General features: G+C 42.3%; 1 protein-coding gene across 2 annotated transcripts; it reads right to left on the bottom strand.

The window, feature by feature from the left end:
* Positions 1 to 1323: 1323 nt before the first annotated feature.
* On the bottom strand, positions 1324 to 20386 carry LOC106046046 (interleukin-9 receptor-like). Of its 2 annotated transcripts, XM_013196886.3 has the most exons (9): positions 16782 to 20386; positions 8783 to 8873; positions 8306 to 8414; positions 6948 to 7141; positions 6119 to 6255; positions 5603 to 5777; positions 5211 to 5325; positions 3453 to 3537; positions 1328 to 2496 (listed from the first exon to the last, which is right to left on the bottom strand). In XM_013196886.3, the coding sequence occupies exons 1-9, from the start codon at positions 16872 to 16874 to the stop codon at positions 1951 to 1953; spliced, it is 1545 nt and encodes a 514-aa protein (XP_013052340.1). In that variant the 5' UTR covers positions 16875 to 20386; the 3' UTR covers positions 1328 to 1950. The 2 variants fall into 2 exon arrangements, with proteins under 2 accessions (XP_066834057.1, XP_013052340.1); XM_066977956.1 differs by lacking the exons at positions 6948 to 7141; positions 8306 to 8414 and having other exon boundaries at positions 1324 to 2496.
* Between the last annotated feature and the right edge of the window lie 1034 nt (positions 20387 to 21420).

The following is a 21420-nucleotide window of genomic DNA, read 5'->3' on the forward strand; positions in this document are numbered from 1 at the left end:
TTTTGCTTCTCTATCTCGTTAAGTTTTATGTTCTCCCTTCCGTAGCCCAACCTGCTGCTCCTTATGCTCATATCTGATTATAATTGTTCCCTTTATCCTTTTGCATGTATTACTAGTTTAGAATACCTTTTTAAGTAAACAAGTCTTCATGAAACTGCTTCGTTTTCTGTGCAGACATGTTCGTATGCAAGGGCTGTCTAGATATGAGAGATTTAAGATACAATTGATTTGACAATTTTAGGAAGCATCCCTCTGATTCCGAAGATTTGAAACGGGAATGCTGCATCAAGCCAGACTAAAAGCTTGGTCTAAAAAGGGGTATAAAAGCTTGGGAATCACCAAAATCCTGCAGGCATGTGGTCTTGTTTTACATATTTTCTTCTGCATAGGAGGTTATAGCAACTGATCGTAGCATCAGATTATTTTCTTGCCATTAGATTGTGGTATAATATAAAAAGCACCCTTGAATATTGTTTTTACAAGATAAAAAGCACAAAGGACCGGAAAAGGGATATCTTTTTCAGATATCGGAAAAGCCCTGTGTTTACCACACTGAATACAAACCACTGCTGGCACCTTCTGTGGCTGTCTCCCAAGTTGACTGTGGACACTTCATTCTTTTGCTGCTTTTCTCACAGATGAAGACTTCCCACAATAGTTCTCTGGCTTAGCACGTTTTTTGGGGGGAAGAGTTACTCAGTCTACTTTTTTACTTATAAATGAAATCTTACTTTGCACTGGTAAAACTAGTCACTGCTAATAGTCAACAGAAACACATGACTCATTCCCAAAGAGAAGGAGGGAATGAATGTGAGCAATCGTAGGTATGCATGTGCCAGTTAGCGTAGATGTACATGTACACTTCTCCATATGCTTGCTACAACTGCTGAGCCCTTTAAACCTAGGAGATGCAACTAAGACTCCAAGAATCTGCTTGGTGGGTAATCAACCATATATAAGGTTTTCTGTCTCTATGGCAGAAAGTAAAACTCCAGAAACTGAGCTCAGAAAGGCTGTACCTGCTAAGCAGACAGGCAAAAGACTAGTCACTTCTGGAGAACAAATGAAATCCCTGGAGAGGCAGTGGGCCTGGCCTGTTTTGTGATGAAACCTTGGTTGTATTATTCTTGCTTTTCACCTTTTTCCCTTAGATAATCCCAGCCAATTAACCTTGGAATACACTTACGTTAAAATCAAAGCAGTACATGGGGCTTAGTTTCTGCAAAATAAAAAGTTACAGCTATTCAGGATAATGAAGATCAAGGCCCACTGCCCAATTATTTTTAAATAGTGCAATTTTAAATTCTGATTAAATCATGAACCGTTTGAATCCATTCAGAATCCACATTAAGAAGCAAAAATAGCATCTTTAGCAAAAAAAAGTTTATCATGATTTTATGAAGAGTCATACATAGTTCTCAAATAATAAATGGGTTTAAATCATGATTCAGTACATTGCAAATATTGCTGCTTCTCAGTCCAGCAGGCATTAGTTTTCAGGCTACAGTAAATGTTGAGTTAATCTGAATTACAGTGAGGAAAGAACCATGTGCTGAGAGCAGAGCAGCTGTCTCACAATGAAGTTTGGAAATCGTCATCTTGCATGCAATTACAATGGCTCTTTCTGGGGAAAAATAGCAGGTCTGCTGCTGCATCCTTAGGCTAAAGGATTGCTGGACTTCTGTGGCTGCCAGGAGGTTAATTTGGGGAAAGGCATGGTCATGTATCTCCTGAGACGGCAGATTTTGCTGTGGTCAGTCCTGGCCATGCCAGCGATAGTATTTGCTAGCCAGAAGAGTGGGTCACAATCTTTTCTTGAAGTAGAAAAATTAAAAATTAGTTAAGAATGATACATGATTGTAATTGTCTGCACAGTCACCATTTAAGCCATTTGGGAGGACATTGTTGTGAGATGAGAGGGCAGCAAAAGATCTTTGTGGGCAGCATTCCTCAAGGAAGGCCATTCTGATCATTCTGATGTTTGACCAGACCATTGCCATCAGAGAGCTTCAGTAGTTCAGCAGCAATCAAACCTCCTGTGGTATCATTGTCACACAAGGTGCAATAGTCACTATTGCTGAAGGACACATTTGCCATCTCCAAAGATTCCTGAAGCACAAGGAAGTCACCCTTTCCATGCTGTAAGTGAGAAGGATAACTCCTTCCCATGTCAGATCTGTCAAGGTTGGCTTTAATTATTTCAGAAATTTTCAGGCCAACTGTATCATCAGCATGGTTTTGTGCTAAGAATAGTGCCAGCTTCACTTCCATCTCTTCTGCTCTCACATACCTGCTGGGGACATACTGCTGGCTTGGACCAGAGGCAAACATTTCTTCTGCAGCAAAAAGATTTGTGCTTTCCACAGGTTTCAAGGAAATCTGGGAAATCAGTTCCTGGGTGTTTAGCTCAGAAACTCCATCTGTAGTCACTTTGTTTGAGCTGCTTGCCTCTTGTCTTCTGAGTTGATTCCAAGCTTCATTAGGTCCAACCCAGTCCTAGTGAAAGGATCAGTAAGTTCAGGACATTTTGCTCAGAGGTGGAATTTTCAGAATGACAGTTCTTTTTGTATGGCTTTGGCACAGCAATCCAGAGGTTTAGTGCAAATCTAATGGGCAAAATTTCAGTAATAGGGTAGAGAATATAGCATTTAACTGCCCTGAAGAAAGATTTCACGTGAAATTTTCAAGATTTTACCTCCAGAATATACTGGAAGTTGCTTGTATTGCTTTGGTTTTGTGAAGGCGGCATGCACCTCTCGTGTTCAGCAAGTGTACAAGAAGATGGAAGACAAGAGAATGCAAGTGCACTAATGATGTTTCTTGGTTTTTGCTTCTTCCATGAAAGGGATCTGTTCTGTTTTCACCTTTTTTCTTTTTTTTTTTTTTTCCAGTTACGCTATTTGAACATACTTAAGATATTGGGAATGCTAGAGGAACATGCTAGAGGACGGCAGCAATGTTGATTAACTACTAAGGAGAAGCTGCCACTTGAGAAAAAGAGTGGTGATTCCTTGGTCCTGCTTTTTCTACCTAACAGACAAAATACTCAGTTCTCTGTGAAAGGAAACCCTGATTTGTTAAACCAAAGTAACCCCTGAATACTGTGCTTGGTTACCAGTGTTATCCATCTGAAAAAAGGGGGATATCGAAAGCATCACTTATTGGTAATATGTGGAAAGATCCTCTGGATGCAGAAAAAAGTACAGGTGATGGATGGATAAGGAGCAAGCTACTGGAGGGGTTTTATTTTTAAGGAGAGAGAAGATGGACAGTGACTCTGGTGGTGTAGTTAGTATGTTGAGGCAGGAAATTAAGTGAGAAACCATGAAGTCCCAGGAAGACCAGAGCTACATGTTGGTAACAAGGCTCAGGACCTAGAATGATCAACCCTAGGAAAAAAATCCTCCCCTCATAAGCTGAGGATCGTAAGAAAGAAATTAAACATTTCTTACCTTAAAATTCCCATTATGCAAATTATAGAGTGGCTGAAAGAAAGCAGCTGGTGTGGGAATGTTAAAGCAGGAGAGGCTTTTTGCCCTGAAGTGAGAAAACAACATTTTAAAATCAAAAACCAGACAATTGTTCTGTATTCTGTCTCAATGATATAGCACACTGGTTAAATGACAGCCCAACTCTTCTGATAGAAAGATTGCAGTAGAATCTCATTTCATGTGGTTCCTGACATCTTGTGGGTATGCAATTATCTGCCTCTCAGACATGCTTTCAATGTTCCTAACCCAAAGTGCAGCCTTCTCAAAGTTTTCTGAGGAATGCTATATGCATTCAACTCATTACTAGCCTATTACTTGTTCTATGTACTGAGCTATTTATGCATTTGTTTAGCATCTTGTTTGATCTAAACCACCTTTTCTAGCAGTATTTTAGAGCATGCAAGTTTCATTAAATTTAGACAGAGAAATTCTGCCATATATCATAGTCCGTTCATTAGAGCTTATCCTGTACAAACATTTTATCATATGAATATCATATATTCTGTTTCCCTCAGAGCAACATGTATATGGAGCATAATAATGTATGTCAAGGCAGAAAGGGAAGAAGTAGGAGACTGGCTTTTGTGCTACCAGCATAAAAGAATATAGAGGATGGTTGAACCAAGGTTTTAGAGACACTTTTTTTTTTTTTTCCTGTATGACTTGGTCCCAGAACCCAAGAAACACAGAATCTGAGTTGGTGTAGTTTGCCTATATTGGTATTTCACATACTGACTACTGGCAGGTATGTCACAAATAGCTTAACATTGATATCAGTTTAACCATCTTTATGGATTGCTGTGTGCTTCCACTTTTAGGTTACCTACATGAGACAACTCAAAATTACCATGTTTTTTTGTCCTGGTTTTGGCTGGGATAGAGTTAATTTTCCTTCTAGTAGCTGGTATGGTACTGTGTTTTGGATTTAGGATGAGAATAATGTTGATAACACACTGATGTTTTAATTGTTGCAGAGCAGTGCTTACACTAAGCCAAGAACTTTTCAGCTTCTCACACTGTCCTGCCAGCGGGCAGGCTGGGTGTGCAGCAGGAGCTGGGAGGGGACAGAACCAGGACAGCTGACCCAAAGTGACCAAAGGGATATTCCATACCATGTGGTGTCATGCTGAACATTTATATGGGATGGCTGTCTGCGGTGTGGGGAGAGGGACTGCTGCTCAGGGACAGCCTGGGCATCATCAGTCAGCGGGTGGTGAGCAATTGCATTGTGCATCCCTTGTTTTATACACATTATCATTAATAGCATTATTATCATTATTATTATTTTCATTTATTTTCTGTCCTAATAAACTGTCTTTATCTCAACACACAAGCTTTCACTTTTTTTCTGATTCTCTCCTCCATCCCCCTGGGGGGGGTGGGGAGGGTGAGCAAATGGCTGTGTGGTGCTTGGCTGCTGGCCGGGTTAAACCACAACAGGTTTAAATTTCTTTAACTCCAACAGACCCTCAGCCTTGACCTTTAGCTGAGCTTGGGTGCCAAGAAGGCACTTTGGTCTCCTTAATGACTGAATAGTGGGTCATTAGTTATCATTAGCCAAGAATCACGTCATATCCTGAGAACATCAAAAGAGCTTTTGAGTATGTTAGAATCTGATTGCGCAGCAGAAACAAGAAGCAAAATGGATATAAGGACACTTCGTTTACTCTCTTTAGGTTATAAAGATCAAGAGAAACTTAAAGAGGAACTATAACATACCTTGAAGAAAGCTTGCGGTTCCAAAATAAATAGAGTACGGTGCCAAAACTCAGAGGAATGAACAAGAACTGCAAAGTTCTGGAATTAAAGAGCTTTTCAGACACTTCTGGTACACCTAGGAAAAGAATCATCCCCCCCCCCAAAAAAAAAAAAAGATAAAAAGCCTGAAAGTTAAGATAGATCCCCAAATAACTAAGCAATACAAATGAAATAAGCAGTTAAAGACCTCAAGGAAAGTAATTTGGTTATGAAAACTTGAAGGAAACTGATTCTGATTTTAAAAAGCTTCATTTTACCAAGCATCTTCCTTTTTTTTTTTTCTCCTTTCATTTTTAAAAATTAGTATGGACATGAAAAGACATGAATTAAGATCAAAACAACATTCTTTGTACCTGCTCTTTGAAACACTGTTGTCTGGCTCCACTCACTCCACTGACTATGGTATGAATCCTCATTTTCAGAAACTTTGCAGCGGACTCGTGCAATGTAAGAGATACCACTGTGAAACTCTGTGCCTTCAATTTCTATTTGTGGTAGTGAACTGGGTGGTGTCTTGTTCAATGCAAACTGCAAATCATTACAAAAAGAAAAAATCTATTAAAAAGGCTGGGCAAAGGGATGGTCTTTTAATAACTTTTTTTTTTTTTTTTTCCTTCTCCAAACCCTCTGTTCTTGGATGCAAGAATAGGGCCTACATGATGATGAATGTCTTCTGAATGCAGGATTCAGGAGATGATGATGCATTGTTCTTCACTATTGATGTTTTACATAAAACCTTTCTGTCTTGATACGGAAAGACAGAAAGGTTAGCTTAAAACAGTCAGCTTCCAGAAGACCCTGAGCTGAGTGGCAAGGCCATTCATTGCACCAAGAGCAAGGCAGCATGACTGTGTGGCTCATCCAGTTACCTCCCATGACACGCTGTACTCCTTGTACTGCAACTCGTATTGAAGAATTTCAACGAGGTACCAAGGCACACTCCACCATATCTGACACTTGCTTGCAGTAATGTTGCTCTGGATGTTCAAAGGTGGATCAAGCTTTACTGCAAACAGAGAGGTAGGTTTTCCACAATATTTGGGACTGGAATACCACAGAAGAAGATGCATGTTTCTAGACTGATTAAAGTTTTGGAAGATAAAGCTGGTTCTAAAGAGTGATACTAAGACCAGCAGTAGTCTGCATTAGCTTACAGGGTAGGTCAAAACAGCTACAGAACTGACATAAATTCATGATAACTCAAATAGCCCCTGGGGATAGTCCTGCAATCAAAGAACCACTCCAGATATCTCATTCTGCTCTTCCAATGTAACACTAGTACAGACAGGCTCTGAGATTTCAACTACTAGGGCATTTGTCTAAAGTACCAGGCCATGGGACCTAGGATTTTATCTACGACTTAGATTCCTCATGATTTCATTTCTTTCGAAAACAAAACAAAACAAAAACATAGAAGCAATAAAATTGTACAAGAAAACAGGATGAAGACCAGAAGTATAACCAAAATGTGCTCCAGAACCATCCCTCTCTGAAGTCCAAAAAAAGTCAAAATAGAGAGACACTAGAACTGCATCCTTAATGATAAAGACCATGTAGTGTACTCTGCAGGAATGGACAATTTGGCTTGCTTCCATTATTTTCACTTGCTGTCTTTGAGACACTCTTTTTCAGAAAGCATGTTAGATCCATCCCAAAGACGCTAGGCAGAGCCTCATTCCACTGCTGGTTCATACTTACTGTGCTTGCGGGGACTGTATTCTGGAAAGGTAATGTATGTATGATTACTCCCAAAGAAGTTGCCTTGGAGAGAGACTCTATAACCATCTGTTTCCAAGATCTGGCTGGCTAAGTGGATTGTGCAACGATACTGATTCTGCATGCTGTCTCTGGCAGTCAGTTGGCAGCTGGCGTTTTGACCCTTTGACCAAAGGCTAAAAAAATGAAAAGGCTGAAAGTTTCTTTTAAGTCATATGATTAACTGCTTTATGGCAGCTTTGCACAGCAACACATTCAGGAAGAGTATGTCCCTCCTTAGTGCAGACAGCAGAGAAAGCAATGCTAAAACTGGCTGGACAGCAGGGTTGAAGAAGGAGGAAGGAAACGGCCTCCTAACCTCACTGCTGAGAGCACTAAGCCTCCCAGCAGCTGCATGTAGTACCCTGTACCTGCCCCCTGCTCCCTCTGAAAGTGAGAGGGCTGCTATGTATTGCTGCCAGGAAAGTGGCGGGGCAGGGGGGAGTGGGGGGTAAACCACCTAATGTAGCCATTTATTAGTAAATTTTTTGTGTTGCTTGTGGCCCCACAATAAACTGGGTACCAAAGTTTATGAAGTTGGTATTTTTTCCATAGATTTAAAATCCTGTATCATTAAGAGTTACGCTATTTTTTACTAAACTATATCAGAATACAATAAGGCATCTAATGCTGGATTGGCTTACCCTTGTGTAAGAGTTTACTAGTTCTTAGTAATCAAGACAACTTTATTACATCATCTAAACACATTAATCTTGAATTAGCATATCACAATGCTTATTATCCTGTCACTTAGCAAACTATTCATTGGTTTTCTTCTGTTAGAGATAAAATTATTCACATAATAAACCCGTTACTAAAACTTATAATTCACTAGACTTTCAAAATCATTTAAGTATATATATAAAAACTAGATTAAACCAGCAGGAGTTTAATTTTTAGGCAGCAAGGTGATTAGAAACTGATGAGGCAGCTTCATGTAAGGTCAGCCTGGAAGTCCTCAAATGGCTGAGAACCAAGGCTTCAAAGGGAGGGCTCTCGGCACTGAGAGGCCCTTGCCAGCAGACGACGCTGGACTGATGGACCACCCTGAGCCTGCAGGAGACCGTGCAGCTGCATGTGCGAGACCTCTGCTGTAACCCTGGTGACTGTGCGCCCATGAAAGACTGCTGCGAAGGGAGCAGCTGCCAAGGCAGCCCAGGATTGTAGCAGTGAGATGGCTGAGATGGCTGTGCCCAAAGCAAGCACAGCCCCCAGCCAGGCCCCATCTTGGCTCCTCCATGCTGTCCTTCCCACACCAGTGCCAGGACTACCACAGACAGCTCTTGGCTTGCCGCTCTTACTTTGTGAAGTGCAGGTAGAAAGGTCCATCGCCCACAGGCTCGTCCATTGCCCACATGCAGTTCACAGTAGTCACATAGTTATTCAGGCAGCTCAGACTGCCAGGGAACTCTGCAGAAGGAGACCAGAGCTGCATTTATGTTACCACCTTATGAGGCCTAAAACATGTTACTTGCTAGCGCTTCCTTTACTGATGCCTTCCTCATTATATTCTTCCTCTGTGCCGCACTTCTCTGCATGAGATGAGTGTAAGAACTTAGGGCAGGGAGCTTGAGCAGTGGCTGTTTTTTCTGCTGTTCAGCTTGTCCACTATGTTTTCAGTTGCTTAGGTATGGCATTGCCAGCCGGATGTACTAGTTCCTGGGACCCCGGAAAGTGCAATCACAAGATCTTGTATTCTATTCTTTAGTGTCTGTGTATGAAAACAAGAACATGTATACACCGCTTCCACCGTGGACCTATTCCAGATTTTCCCTTACCTCTGCCTTGTCCTCCACCAAGGAATAGCACAGCAGTAATGCACAGGTGAAGGCCCAGCTGCTGCACATCTTGTCCCATTCCAGACAGTATCTAAAACAGACCAATCGTTAGAAGCAGTTTTGTCAGTAGTTATACCAGCAGGCTGAAGCCTGTTACAAGCTAGCCTTGTCTGTCAGACATGGCACCAACTCAGGTATGCCATATCATCTATAGAGACTGTTCTTCTCACAGCAGCAAATATTACTTTGCACAGGAATATAAAGCACCAGCCACCTGAAAGCAGATCTTTAATTCCTTCAAATTCATCTTTTTTAGTCTTTTTCTCCACTTTCCTTTTCTGTTGTTTGTTGTTATTTTTGGGTCTTGTTGTTTGTTTGTTTGCTTGTTTGTTTTTTTGCATGCACCTGGCACATGAGAATTTGAGAGCAGCACAGAGCCACAGTGGATCAGAATGAAGGCTCGTGTCCTGTTTCTGATAGTAACTGAAAACAGATGCTTAAAGAAGAATGTAATGATAGAGAAAGCATAGATATTCTTCTCTGAGAACCTTCTCAGCCTCCAGATATTTGCAGCTCAGGACTCCTGGAGCAGGCATAATTTCTGCATCTTCAAGTCTTTAGTGGGTTTTCCTCTCATGAGCTCATCCATCAGCAGTAGATACCTTCTGAAAGTCATCTACACAATAAACACTGCTCTCTACATTTAATGATGGATTTTTAATTTTTTTTTCTAAACTTGACAGAGTCAAGTAACTGTTTTTCTGGCAGTTTCCTGGCAGAAATCTCCATTTTCTCTTTACTAGAGGAATATTTGCTTGAGCTGCTTATGTCATGAAAATTTTGAGGGATCCTTTCTTTAAGCCACTTGGAGTTGCCCTGAGCTACTGTGAAAGGGTTTGAGGTCAGGTACAAAAGCTGGGATAGAAAAGGGTGTTCTATCCTAAAGACTTTTTGTTTCAGACTTTTTCCCATTTCATAGCTGAATAAAACCAAGACCTACCATAATTCTCTCTCTCTCTCTTACACACACACACACAAGAAGCCACAATTCCAGGCAGATGACCAAGTTGCTCACCTACAGCATGAGAATCTTGGGATTGTATTTTCTTCCCATAAGTATTTCCTTGCTGCCAAAGAAAATTTCAGAAGGCAGAAATGGAGAGAACAACTGATACATTCCTGGTCAAAGCACTCATCTGGGATGTGGAATACTTAGGACCTAGTCATTGCCCCAGTTTACTGAAGGAGACTGTATAGATATTTGAAATATTGCAGTGTGCAATATTGAATGCTGTCTCTCTCTGAGGTTATGTGGGATTCCCTGTCTTTATTCTTAAACAGAAGTTCCATATAAAGTTTCTGATTTCATGATAAATCAGCAAACAGAAGTTTAATATGAAGAAACCTGACCTAGTCTACTCAGTAATACATGGTGTGTTATAAGATGCTTCCAGCTTGCAATATTTGCTGTTTCCTTAATGCTCCAAAAAAGCCCAGCACCTCTGCAGGTAGTGTGTTGCTCTAGGAAGCCCATGACTCAGCCTGGAGCCCAGAAAATGTGGAGTGAGTGTGTAAAAAGAGCCCGCTTTTGAATTTAGACAAAAAGAGTTATTTGAAAATTTCAAAAATATTGGAGGGATGTTGTTTGCATGGCTTGCCCAGCATGGATACTGAACTGAGCTCTTGGTTTGGGGTAACAGAAGGCTGTGAAAATGTTCTGACTTGAAAGAGCTTGGCTTGCTTTGGGCAATGCCAGGGCCTATGTTCTCTCTTTCAGAAACAGTTGGGGAAAAGAGAAAGATAAACATCAGGATGGGAAAAACACTAAGAACAACATTTGCACAAGGCCAAATGGGTACAGCCAGGCTACCAAATGAATGTGGTTTCTAACCAGCAAGAGGCCTGAAGTAGACTTAAATGGGAGTGAATGACTAAGAGCCTATGCTTAGCAAGCAGTGTGATATTTCAATTAGTGGTATTGTTTTATTGAAGTTATTAAATGGTATGATGTCTACAGCAGCAGGAGCTGGACTCCATGACCAGAAGTATCCTTCCAGTCCCGCATTTCAGACAACTAAACAGCAGCATCCCTGTATCAACCTCTTTCCTATAATTATGCTTCCTTACAGTGTTGCTATTCTGGATTAAATGGTAAAATAACTACAACATATCAGAAACTGATCAAAAGAAAAGGAATCTTTCTGGCTTCCATTTCACCACCTCCTCATTTATGTTTTTTTTGGTAAATATCCTGTTTTGCTGCAGACCTTCTTCAGCGTGGGGGTTGTAGAGAGGAAGTGTCACCGTTAGCTGAGTTTAGCTGGGGGAGGCTGGGAGGCATGAAGTCTCTCCTGTTTATCATTCTAATCAGGGTTGCATACGATCCCTGTGATAAGTACAGTAAGACTGACTAAATATGAAATAGAGAGAGCTGCATAAGTACATGCACAAGTAGAATTATACATATGCTTACAAGAACTTGCCCAAGCACACAAACGAACAAACATATGTCAAGATAACTAAAACAGGTAATTACCTATTTCCAGGTAAACATAACTAATTTGTTAACACTCCTTCCACTCCCCTTCCACCCCTCCCCACCCCACCCAACCAACCAACCAAACACCAACTCTTTATCCAGTTCTGCAATATATGAAATGTGCCAGACATTTACTGGCTGTCTATCTCACCTGGAACAAAACAAAATAAAACAAACAAACAAAAAAACAAAACAATTTGTATGTTAGAAGTCATGAATATTTGTTATAACTCGGTAATGGAAAACTGAATTCTGAAAAGTTTATCAGAAAATGATTTTGGGGAAATAGCAGATAACCAGTGAACGAGAGCCTGCAGTACATTAATGCAATTACAAGAGCTATCACACAGACCATGGATGCTTATCAATTAAAAGAAATGTTACTGCAGCTACTGTAGCTGCAGCATTCATAATGCCATTATTAGTTCTTCTATTGGGCTCCACAGTTTGAACAAAATATTGCTGAAAAAAGATTAAAACCTAATTCTGAAAAGGCTTATGAGCATGATTTAATAACTTTCCTCAGCATGAACAACTAAATATTAACTAAATCTCTTACCCAAAGGAAAAGTTAAGAAGCAATTTTATACCATCCAGAAGTAGCTGCATGGGAAGAGTATTTCAGGTAGGATGAAAGAGTATTTCATGTAGGAGAAAAGTATCATTTTAAAATCTACTAGAGAAAGATGAAAGAATCCAGTAGTTGGACACTGAAGATGGATAGTCAAACAGAAATGAAGACAGACAGTAGAATTTGTGCAAAGGGACACTTCATTTATTGCTGAAACCTCTTGCCCAAACATACGATCCAACGCTTGTAGTCTGTAAATCTTGGTTAGGTATCTTAAAAAAAAAAAAAAATCCTTTGTTGAGATGGAAGCCCTGAGATTGATGCAGGACTTGTTAGTTACAATTTTCTGTGCTAAAGTGATCATGATAACATTCTCTTAACATCTGCAATCTTCAACCTTCAACCTTGCAAGGGAAAACCTAGCGTACGTCCTAGAAAACGTGTTCAAAAACAGGCAGAATTACTTCTCAGTAACAGCCAGACACCTCCCATTTATGAAGAAAGGAAATACCTGTACATTTGTAGTGCTCAGGGGAACTGCTGGTTTCAAGCACAGAGACATTAGTGAAGCTATCTGTGTTGTGTCTGCTCATACTTGCAATGAGTTTGGTCTTGCAAGAAAATTACTGCAAGTTTTAATAGAATCCTACAGATACTTAGGTGCCTTTTCTCATGTTTTGTACTCACTGTGCTTCCCACATTTCAAATTGCTCAGCTGCGGAAAAGGAATTGCCACATTACCCTAAGGCAGGTTGAGCTAACGATAGCCCAGACTGATCACAGATAAATTGTCTTGGCAAGTCCCAGAAGAAAACGACTGCTTCAGTGACATTCTCTTCCTCTTCTGTAAGTCAATATGAAAGTTTTGATAGGCCATGTGGCAAGGTGAACAGAAACAATTCAATCCTTAGCTTCTCTTGGTACTGGACAGCAGACAGGCATAGAATGGGGCAAAAACGAGACAAGTGCAAAAGCACTTTTCAGTTTTGGTGAGAATGGAGGGAAGGGATTCTCAGTGGCCTAGCAGTCATTCATCATTCCTCCCAGTGGCCATCATCTCTGAACACTGCCCGTTCTTTTCTCAGCAGCAGGGGAGCAAGAAGCTGATAATCAAGCCAGGAACCAAGAAGAAACAGATGATATGCCAGCACCATTACAGAATCACAGAATGGCCAAGGTTGGAAGGGACCTCTGAAGATCATCTAGTCCAACCCCCCTGCTGAGCAGGATCACCTAGAGCACATTGCACAGGATGACATCCAGGCAGATTTTGAATATCTTCAGAGAAGGAGACTCTGAAACCTCTCTGGGCAACCTGTTCCAGTGCTCTGTCACCCTCACAGTAAAGAAATGCCCTCTCATATTCATCCGCAACCTCCTGTGCTTTAGTTTGTGCCCACTGCCTCTCGTCCTGTCACTGGGCACAACTGAAAAGACTGGCTCCATCTTCTTGACACCCTCCCCTCAGATGTTTATACACATTGATGAGGCCTCCCCTCAGTCTTCTCTTTTCCAGGCTAAGCAGGCCCAGTTCTCTCAGCCTGTCCTCATACGACAGGTGCTTCAGTCCTCTAATTATTTTCATAGCCCTCCTCTGAACTTGTTCCAGTAGTTCTATGTCCCTCTTGTACTGGGGAGCCCACAGCTGGACACAATACTCCAGGTGTGGCCTCACCAGGGCTGAGCAGAGGGGGAGGCTCACCTCCCTTGACCTGCTGGCAACACTCTTCCAAATGCACCCCAGGATCCCATTGGCGTTCTTGGCCACAAGGGCACATTGCTGACTCGCGGTCAGCCTGCTGTCCACCAGGACTCCCAGGTTCCTCTCCGCAGAGCTGTACTCCAGCAGGTCAGCCCCCAGCCTGTACTGGTGCTTGGGGTTATTCCTCCCTAGGTGCAGGACCCGTTACTTGCCCTTGTTGAATTTCATGAATTTTCCTCTCGGCCCAACCCTCCAGCCTGTCGAGGTCACTCTGAATGGCAGCACTGCTCTCTGGGGTATCAGCCACTCCTCCCAGCTTTGTGTCATCAGCAAACTTGCTGAGGGTGCACTTCATTCCATTGTCCAGGACATTGATAAATAAGTTGAACACTGGACCCAGTACTGACTCCCGGGGGACACCGCTAGCTGCGCGCCTCCACCTAGACTGCACCACTGAGCACAACCCTCTGAGCTCTGCCATCCAGCCAGTGATCAATCCACCTCACTGTTCACTCATCTAGGCCGCACTTCCTGAGCTTGTCTATGAGGATGTTATGGGAGACAGTGTCAAAAGCCTTGCTGAAGTCAAGGTAGACCACATCCACCACTCTCCCCTCATCTACCCAGCTAGTCATCTCATCGTAGAAAGATATCAGATTGCTAGGCAACATCTTGTTGGCATGGGCTGTCTGCCCTATATCCTAGTACCAAGGCCAGCATTACAGCAGCTGGGGGACTGGAATGCACATCAACTTCCCAGGCAGGTTGCTTGATGCTTTTTTTTTGTTCCAACTCCCAGTTCCTGCAACACGGCCCAAGTTGTGCGTGAAGGCAGAAAAGCCCAGTGAAAACTTGGGGTGGTGGAGGTGTGGGGGTGCCAGAGGAAAGCAGAAGAACCACCTTCAATCTGTATAGAAGAAAAAGACCAAATAAATGTCCGAGGGAAAGTCCTGAAAGGACACACCAGGTGTGCTGCCGCAATTCCAGGTGTTGGTTCAGCACCAGCAGATGACTGGTAACCTCAAGTTCCTAGATGGTCTCAGCTGGTTTCAACAGTATTTCCATCCTTTCCACATGTTTCCAGGACAGAGTTCTGCCTACTATCTAGTCAAGAAAATGAGACTTTGTAGCCACACCTTTTTCACCCCTTCCTGTAGTTCTATCAGCTTCCATTTCCCAAAAGTCGTTTCAACCAGAATTTTTACAATGAACATAGATTTCCCAAATCAACAGATGAACAGATGGTCGACTGTTATTGCTATGTTCTTCTGCTGTATTACCAGAAATCCGTATTGAAAGTTTTGCCTCACCCCCCACATCTGAGGTCCAGTACAACACAAAACAAAAAGATGGCCTTTGCTTTTAGGAATGTACAGTGTAAAATAAATGAATTGATAGATACTATAGAGAGGGGAAGTAATACAAGGTGGTGGTCCCTACAGTCTCAGCATATGGTCAGCCTAGACATTATCTGGTTTATAGGAACTCAGCAAAGCAGAGCTTTAAGGAGAGACATGAAAATGAGGCTGAGGTAGCTCAAGAGAGAGCTGTAAGCAGCACCTTCAGAGTGTAAGCGATAGCATGGTAGAAATTAATGTGGGATTTGTTTGATGATCTAGTTGGAGCTGGAAGCTAGTATCATAGAGTTGACTTCTTGGTATGGAAGTGACAGATGACAAGCAAAAGGGGAGGTGGTCAGTGACTTGAAGGTGGGGACAAGAAGCTTATATTTGGCATGACAGAAAAAGGAAGACAGAAGAATTGTGTAGAGAAACGTAATAGGGTCAAAGGGACAGGTACAAAAAAGGATCCTTGCGTCACTTACCTTTGGATGGATACAGGTAAGACAAGCTCAGTTCTACAAAGGCCAAATAAAATATGAAACTGAAGTGTCATACAAGAACATAAGCAAGGGTTTCATGTGGAACTGTGTGCATAAGAATCTTAAACATGCTTGAATTTCATTTGATACATGTGATATCATATGCTAGCTCTGCAAACAAAAGAATCATGCTCCTCTAGTTGAAAGAGGCACAACAGACATGCAGGACTCCAAGGTCATAGCCCACCTCTGCCATCATTATATGGAGTATACAGTTTTGTCAGCGCATTTTTTTCTGTTGCAACTCGTATGGTCTGCTGTGCTCACCTAAAGCTTAGAGGAAGTTAGAGGCTTGAGGCTCTGATTTTGCAGCTGCTCTGTGCTATTCCAGAAATGTGCTCTGCTCTCCCTCTCACACTAAGATACGAGTGGCATGCAGTGGGAACAGGCACAGCAGACCTGGCCCATTTAATACTCTACTTCCATTCCTTACGTTAGCTATTAACCACAAATGACCTACTCTCCCTTGGCCAGAACCCCTTCCTTTGCTTCAGTCTTTTTGAGAGGCAGCAGCAACAGGCACTAAAGAAAGGTAGGACACTAAATTATACCTAGGAAGCTAAACACTGACAGGCAATAGTGTGTCTGTACCAGCACGCACATTTCTCCACTCATGAAGGCTAGTCCCAAGTGCACATTCTCCGGAGCAATCCATTCTACTATTAAGAAATATAACTGATCATCTTTAGCACTCCTTTGGTCACCCTTTCCTACAAGCAAATACTTTGAGATACAAGTACTTTTCTTTTCTTTTTTCTCTCTCTCTTTTCTTTTTTTTTTTTTTAATTTTCTTTAAGAAAAAATAATGGTACATTATCTACCTGCTAAATACCTAGGTCTCTGAGCACATCTGACAGAAACGTGTCAAGTGCACATTGTGCACTCACATGATCAGCCTGTAAGCATGTGAACTGCTAGGAAATATGGAAGTAATAGGATTTCCCCATCCATAGTTCATACGTAGTCCCAAACGCTGAGGGATATTTTGTCTGGATTTATTTACATTCATCTTTTTCACACAGAGAAGAGTGTGAAAGATAATTTGCTCAAATTGCCTCTTTCTCACACATTCCAAACCAGAAGTAATGTGATAGGGCGTGGTATTGTGCTCAGCAATCTAGCAGAACAAAAGTGCAAAGACCCTTCTGGTGGTTTGATTGTTCTAGGATCCTAGTAGCAGAAATAATATACAGTTCCTCATTTAGGCTAACAAATTATTTTTCATATCTTACTTTTAGCTTAGTAGACGTACCCTATCATTATTTATTGGCATGCATAGCACAGAAATATGTTAAACCATCTTACCAGCTCAAAGGAAACTTCACTTTTCACACTGTTTCTGTCCCTTGATAGTTTAGGCTGTGTGGTTTGATGATCAGGCAGTAGCAGCAGTGGCATAATAAAGCAGAGCTTACTGTGCCCGATTTTAAAGATAATCTCAAGAACCAATGAAAAACTGCTCAGATTATCAGATTGAGTTAAAGTAGCTGCATCTGCAATTACTCATTAGTGATGCAGAAACTGAGGAATTTCTGTTAAGGGGTTAACATTTAGAAGGCCAAATAATTTGCTGAATATGAAAGTACCTTCTTGGAACACTTAATTAAAAAAAAGAAAAAAAAAAAAAGTCATCAAAAGAGCTGTGTGTAAGTGACCTAAAGCCATTTGCTAGTCCTGTCTGAATGTGAAGTGAGACTGCTTCCATCCAAGGCCTCTGCTCAACTGTGCAAACAGTGATGCCCAACTTTGCAAACAGTCAAACACCTGAGGCATCCCTGAGCTACCTTCTTCTTCCTCCACAGCCTTTTCCTGCACTGTTCTTAAAGGGGCAACTTGGGAAACATCAGAGGCAAACAAGCACTGCAGTGCTTCCCTGTCCATATCCTACAGTGCATAGGGAACAGATCTTTCCATATTCAGGTGAAATGCTGCAGTGGTAGTGTTAGAGCTAGGATCCACCAAGTCAGTCACGTAAGTGGGTCTGGTTCCAGAGAAGGGAAAGAGAGATGCAAGCAAAGGACTGACTGAATAACGGTCTCTCAGCATTAGCTTTATGGGCTAAGAGAGAGGGACAGGGGCAATGTAGAACCAGAGAGAGATGTTTCTACTGCAGGTAGAGCAATGTTGATTCTCCAAGTACCTGCTTTCAGGCTTTCTTCACATAGTAAGACTCCTGCCAACTCACATGAAGCCCTAAGAGTACCCATATGAACATATTTTAGATTTTTTATTTTTACATCAATCACAAATGGGAGCAGAAACAGAAACGCCTTAAAATGCAAGCAGTCTTCAGAGCAAGTAACACCTGCTGCACCAGAACTGTCCAGAACCTGTAGATCGCCTGCTACAACAGAAAACATTTAATCTCTTAGAGACAAATTGTATCCTTGCATCTTCCCTGCCTACTGCTGTATATCACCATAAGGATGCTACAGCCATCTGATACCCACAGCTTTGACCCATTGCCTCTACAGCAGACAAAAAAATCAGTACAAACATTCAGCAGAAGTTTGGTTCAAACAGCAAGGCATAAACTTATCTTCCTAGTTTCCTTTCATATCAGTGTTTCGAAAGACAGAGTAGTATTTCTGACAATACCACAGCTACTTGTAGGTTGCTTTTTACCCCTACCTCAAGTGATACTCAGCCCAAAGACCATTAACTGAATTCCTGTTCTCTAAAGGCCACTCAGACCCTTCTTTCATGTTTTCAAGCACTCATTTACTGGCTCTCCCATGACTAACTTCAGTGTTTCTCACCAGTGAGCATTGTTTCTCCCCAGTTAATCTGTTTTACATTGTATTTAACCTGCAGTTTTTCCCTCCCACCCCAAGTGGATAGGATTTGGATATCCATTTGGATAGGATTGCCACTGTTTGTCTGCTGCTGGCCCAGTGTCAAATACATGCATATTTTGCTATCTCCTCTGATCCTGGATCACCGTAGAGGCTGAAGTAGTAAACAGGACAAGCATCATATTCCAGTGGAAGCTAATGGGGCATGCAGTAGTTGGTCTGTCTGTGCTGCATTTCTTGGCCTGTACAACAATGCACATTTTTGAGCCTGAGATAGTCTTAGTTAGACTCGTATAAACATGGACACTTTCATGTCCCTGACCATTGTGAATACCACACAGAGCACAGCAGACCAGAGTAATAAAAATACTTTGTCTACATGGGTGGTGCTGCTGTCACCTTTTACAATCTCATCACATGGTTGCACTCGCCTCTGCAAGGTATGCTAAACTTAGATTACCTGATTACTTGAGCATGGCAGTAGTCGCTAGGCAGATTCCCCTGGAATGGACAGCTTATGCAGCCTATTGTAATCTCTGTTCTTTTAGGGAGGCCTGCTTGGCTAAACATTGAAACATCAAATGCCTTTACCACACTATTATCATAACTCTTTCCTGTGCTTTACACTGCTGTTCAGGAATCTGCCACTGCGGGTTACTGAGGTCACGGAAGGGTGGAGTGAAACTTTTTACAGACAGCTTGTTCGAGAGCAGGGGAAGCCTCCCAAAAAACAGCAAAACATGGGCTTTGCAACATGACCAATGGCCCTAGCATTCCACAGGGAACATGTTTTTTCCAAATTAGATATTGTTAGGTCAGGGACATTTGTTAGGTCAGGACATTTGCAAAGTTTGCTGCCAGGAGCCACGGCAAAAAGAAAACAAACAAACACACAAAAAAATAAAAAAAAAAAAAGAAAACACAGCACCACTACTTCAAAAATGTCTACATCCACAGTGTCAACAAATCTTTGGCCAAAAGCTTAACTGTTACATCCTGCCTCCCTTATTTTCACATCCTTGTGCCACATATCATGGAAGTTCTCCTCTCTGCCTATGGAGTCTGCCTCCTAGGATGACCAGAGGCAACTTCCAGTCTAACATAGCTGCAAAACAGTGACTTCTACCAGATGTGCCGCTACGGACTATGTAGCAATGACAGAAACACATACTTTGGCAATTCTGGGGTCAATGATCCTATCAAAGGCATGGGGTGTGCAGAACTGAGGTGTAAAAGGGCCCAGAAAGATAGGCAAGTTTCCCCTCCAGTAAACATCCTGGGCCAGTTACCACCACGTTGTTTCTGAAGTGCAACTACCTGTTGTTGATGAAGCTGCAGAATACTTGTTACAGACCAGTAGCGATGCTTCTGCTCAGTATGTCTTTGCACAGACGGTGCATGCAGACTTTACAGGACACTGCTGGGCAGACAGCTCAACAAGGAAGTGGAGTTCGCTCGCTCTTCTGCTGCCTCGTGGAGGGCATGCAGGGTACTTGCAGCACAGCAGGGAGAATGCATAAGCATGCAAAGATAATGCCTCCTGTGGCAGAAGACAGCAAAAATAAAAAAACTGAAAAAAAGGAGGGAAGAAACCAAACCCACTGATATCTTGGGTCTGTGCCCAGGAAGCCCAGAGCTAAAAGGTACATTGAGGAAGTAAAAACAACATGGGCAAAGCTAATCCCCGTAGGTTCAAAAGGCAGCATGGGTGGCACAATGGCTGTCGTAAACAATCAAATGGAGGATGCATAGAAAAACTCTCTTAGCACTCAATTGTGAAGGAAACAGCTTCCTTTCATTACAGTGCTCCCTCTTGTTAAGACAGTGTGTTGGGCTTATGTGGCAAGGTTTTGATCGCAGGAGGCCAGTAAGGATGGCTTCTGTGAGGAGTCCAAAAGCTGCCCAACTTAGAGAAGAAGCAGTTCCAGCTGGCTCCAAAAGGGACCCACTGCTGGATAAAGGTAAGCCAATGACCAATGGTGGTTGCACCTCTAGGAGAGTGTAGTTAAGAAAGGAAAGGAAAAAAAATAAAAAGAAAAAAGAAAAAAAGAAAAAAAAACCACAGTGAAGTGGCTGTGCCACACCAGCTGGGAGAGAGGAGTGAGAAACAATCCCACAGACACCGACAACAGTGAAGAAGGAGGGGAGGAGGCGCTCCAGGTTCCAGAGCATAAGTTTCCCTGTGTCGAGGCCCATGTTGGAGCAGGCTGTCCCCCTGCAGATTTCCACACTGCAGCCCATGGAGAGAAGCCCATGCAGGATCAGGAGGTCTGGCAGGAGCTGACACCTGTGGAGGACCCATGTTGGAGCAGTTTGCCCCGACGGATGGACCCCATGGTATGGACCCATACTGGAGCAGTTCTTGAAGAGCTGCTGCCTGTGGGAAGCTCACATAGAATCAGTTCAGGAAAGACAGCATCCTGTGGGAGGGAGCCCATGTTGGAGCACGGGAAGAGTGTGACCATGAAGGAGTGGTGGATGACACAGTGTTACAGACTGATTGTGACCCCCGTTCTCCTGTGCCACTCAGGGGGAGGAGGCAGAAGAGGATGGACTGGGGGCGGTGGTAGGGGTAGTTTTTGTTTGCTTTTAGTTTTTCACCACTCTAGTCTGTTAGTAATAGGAAATAAATTACACAGAATCACACAGAATGTTAGGGCTTGGAAGGGACCTTGAAAGATCATCTAGTCCAATCCCCAAATTATATTAAATCTTCCTACGCTGAGTCTGTTTTGCCTGTGACGGTAGTTGGTGTGCAGTCTCCCTTTTCTTATCTCAACCCTTGAGCCATTTTTCATAGTATTTTCTTTCCCTCCTCCTTTGAGGAGGGGGAGTGAGAGAGTGCTGTGGTGGAGTTCAGCTGCCCACCACACGAATCCACCACAGGCAGCTGTGGGGTTGCCAAAAGTCTTCAGAAAAAGCTTGGGGAGAGAGAATAGAGTTTATTGGTATCACAACAAGAACAGATTATTACTGTACTGGAAACATACATTGTTAATCACACAGGCTCTCTCAGTGTAAGATCTTCTGCAGCCAAGCAGTACTTGGGTTAGTAGCACTATACCTGCATAAGATGTATCTGTTCACATTCAATATCAGTACTGAATTAACTTTTTAAGACAGTTATCCTAAACAGACATACAGAGACA

Source organism: Anser cygnoides, chromosome 15 (genome assembly GCF_040182565.1).
Source record: "Anser cygnoides isolate HZ-2024a breed goose chromosome 15, Taihu_goose_T2T_genome, whole genome shotgun sequence".
NCBI lineage: Eukaryota > Metazoa > Chordata > Aves > Anseriformes > Anatidae > Anser > Anser cygnoides.

What these genes read in the sequence shown, in the direction of transcription:
- LOC106046046 (XM_013196886.3), bottom strand. Translation starts at nt 16,874, where the DNA reads ATGCCACTGCTGCTACTGCCTGATCATCAAACCACACAGCCTAAACTA. An exon ending in TGGTGGAGGACAAGGCAGAG is followed by an intron (nt 8,415 to 8,782) that starts GTAAGGGAAAAT and finishes CTCCTTCTGCAG; the next exon opens with AGTTCCCTGGCAGTCTGAGC. An exon ending in TTCTACCTGCACTTCACAAA is followed by an intron (nt 7,142 to 8,305) that starts GTAAGAGCGGCA and finishes TCATTTTTTTAG; the next exon opens with CCTTTGGTCAAAGGGTCAAA.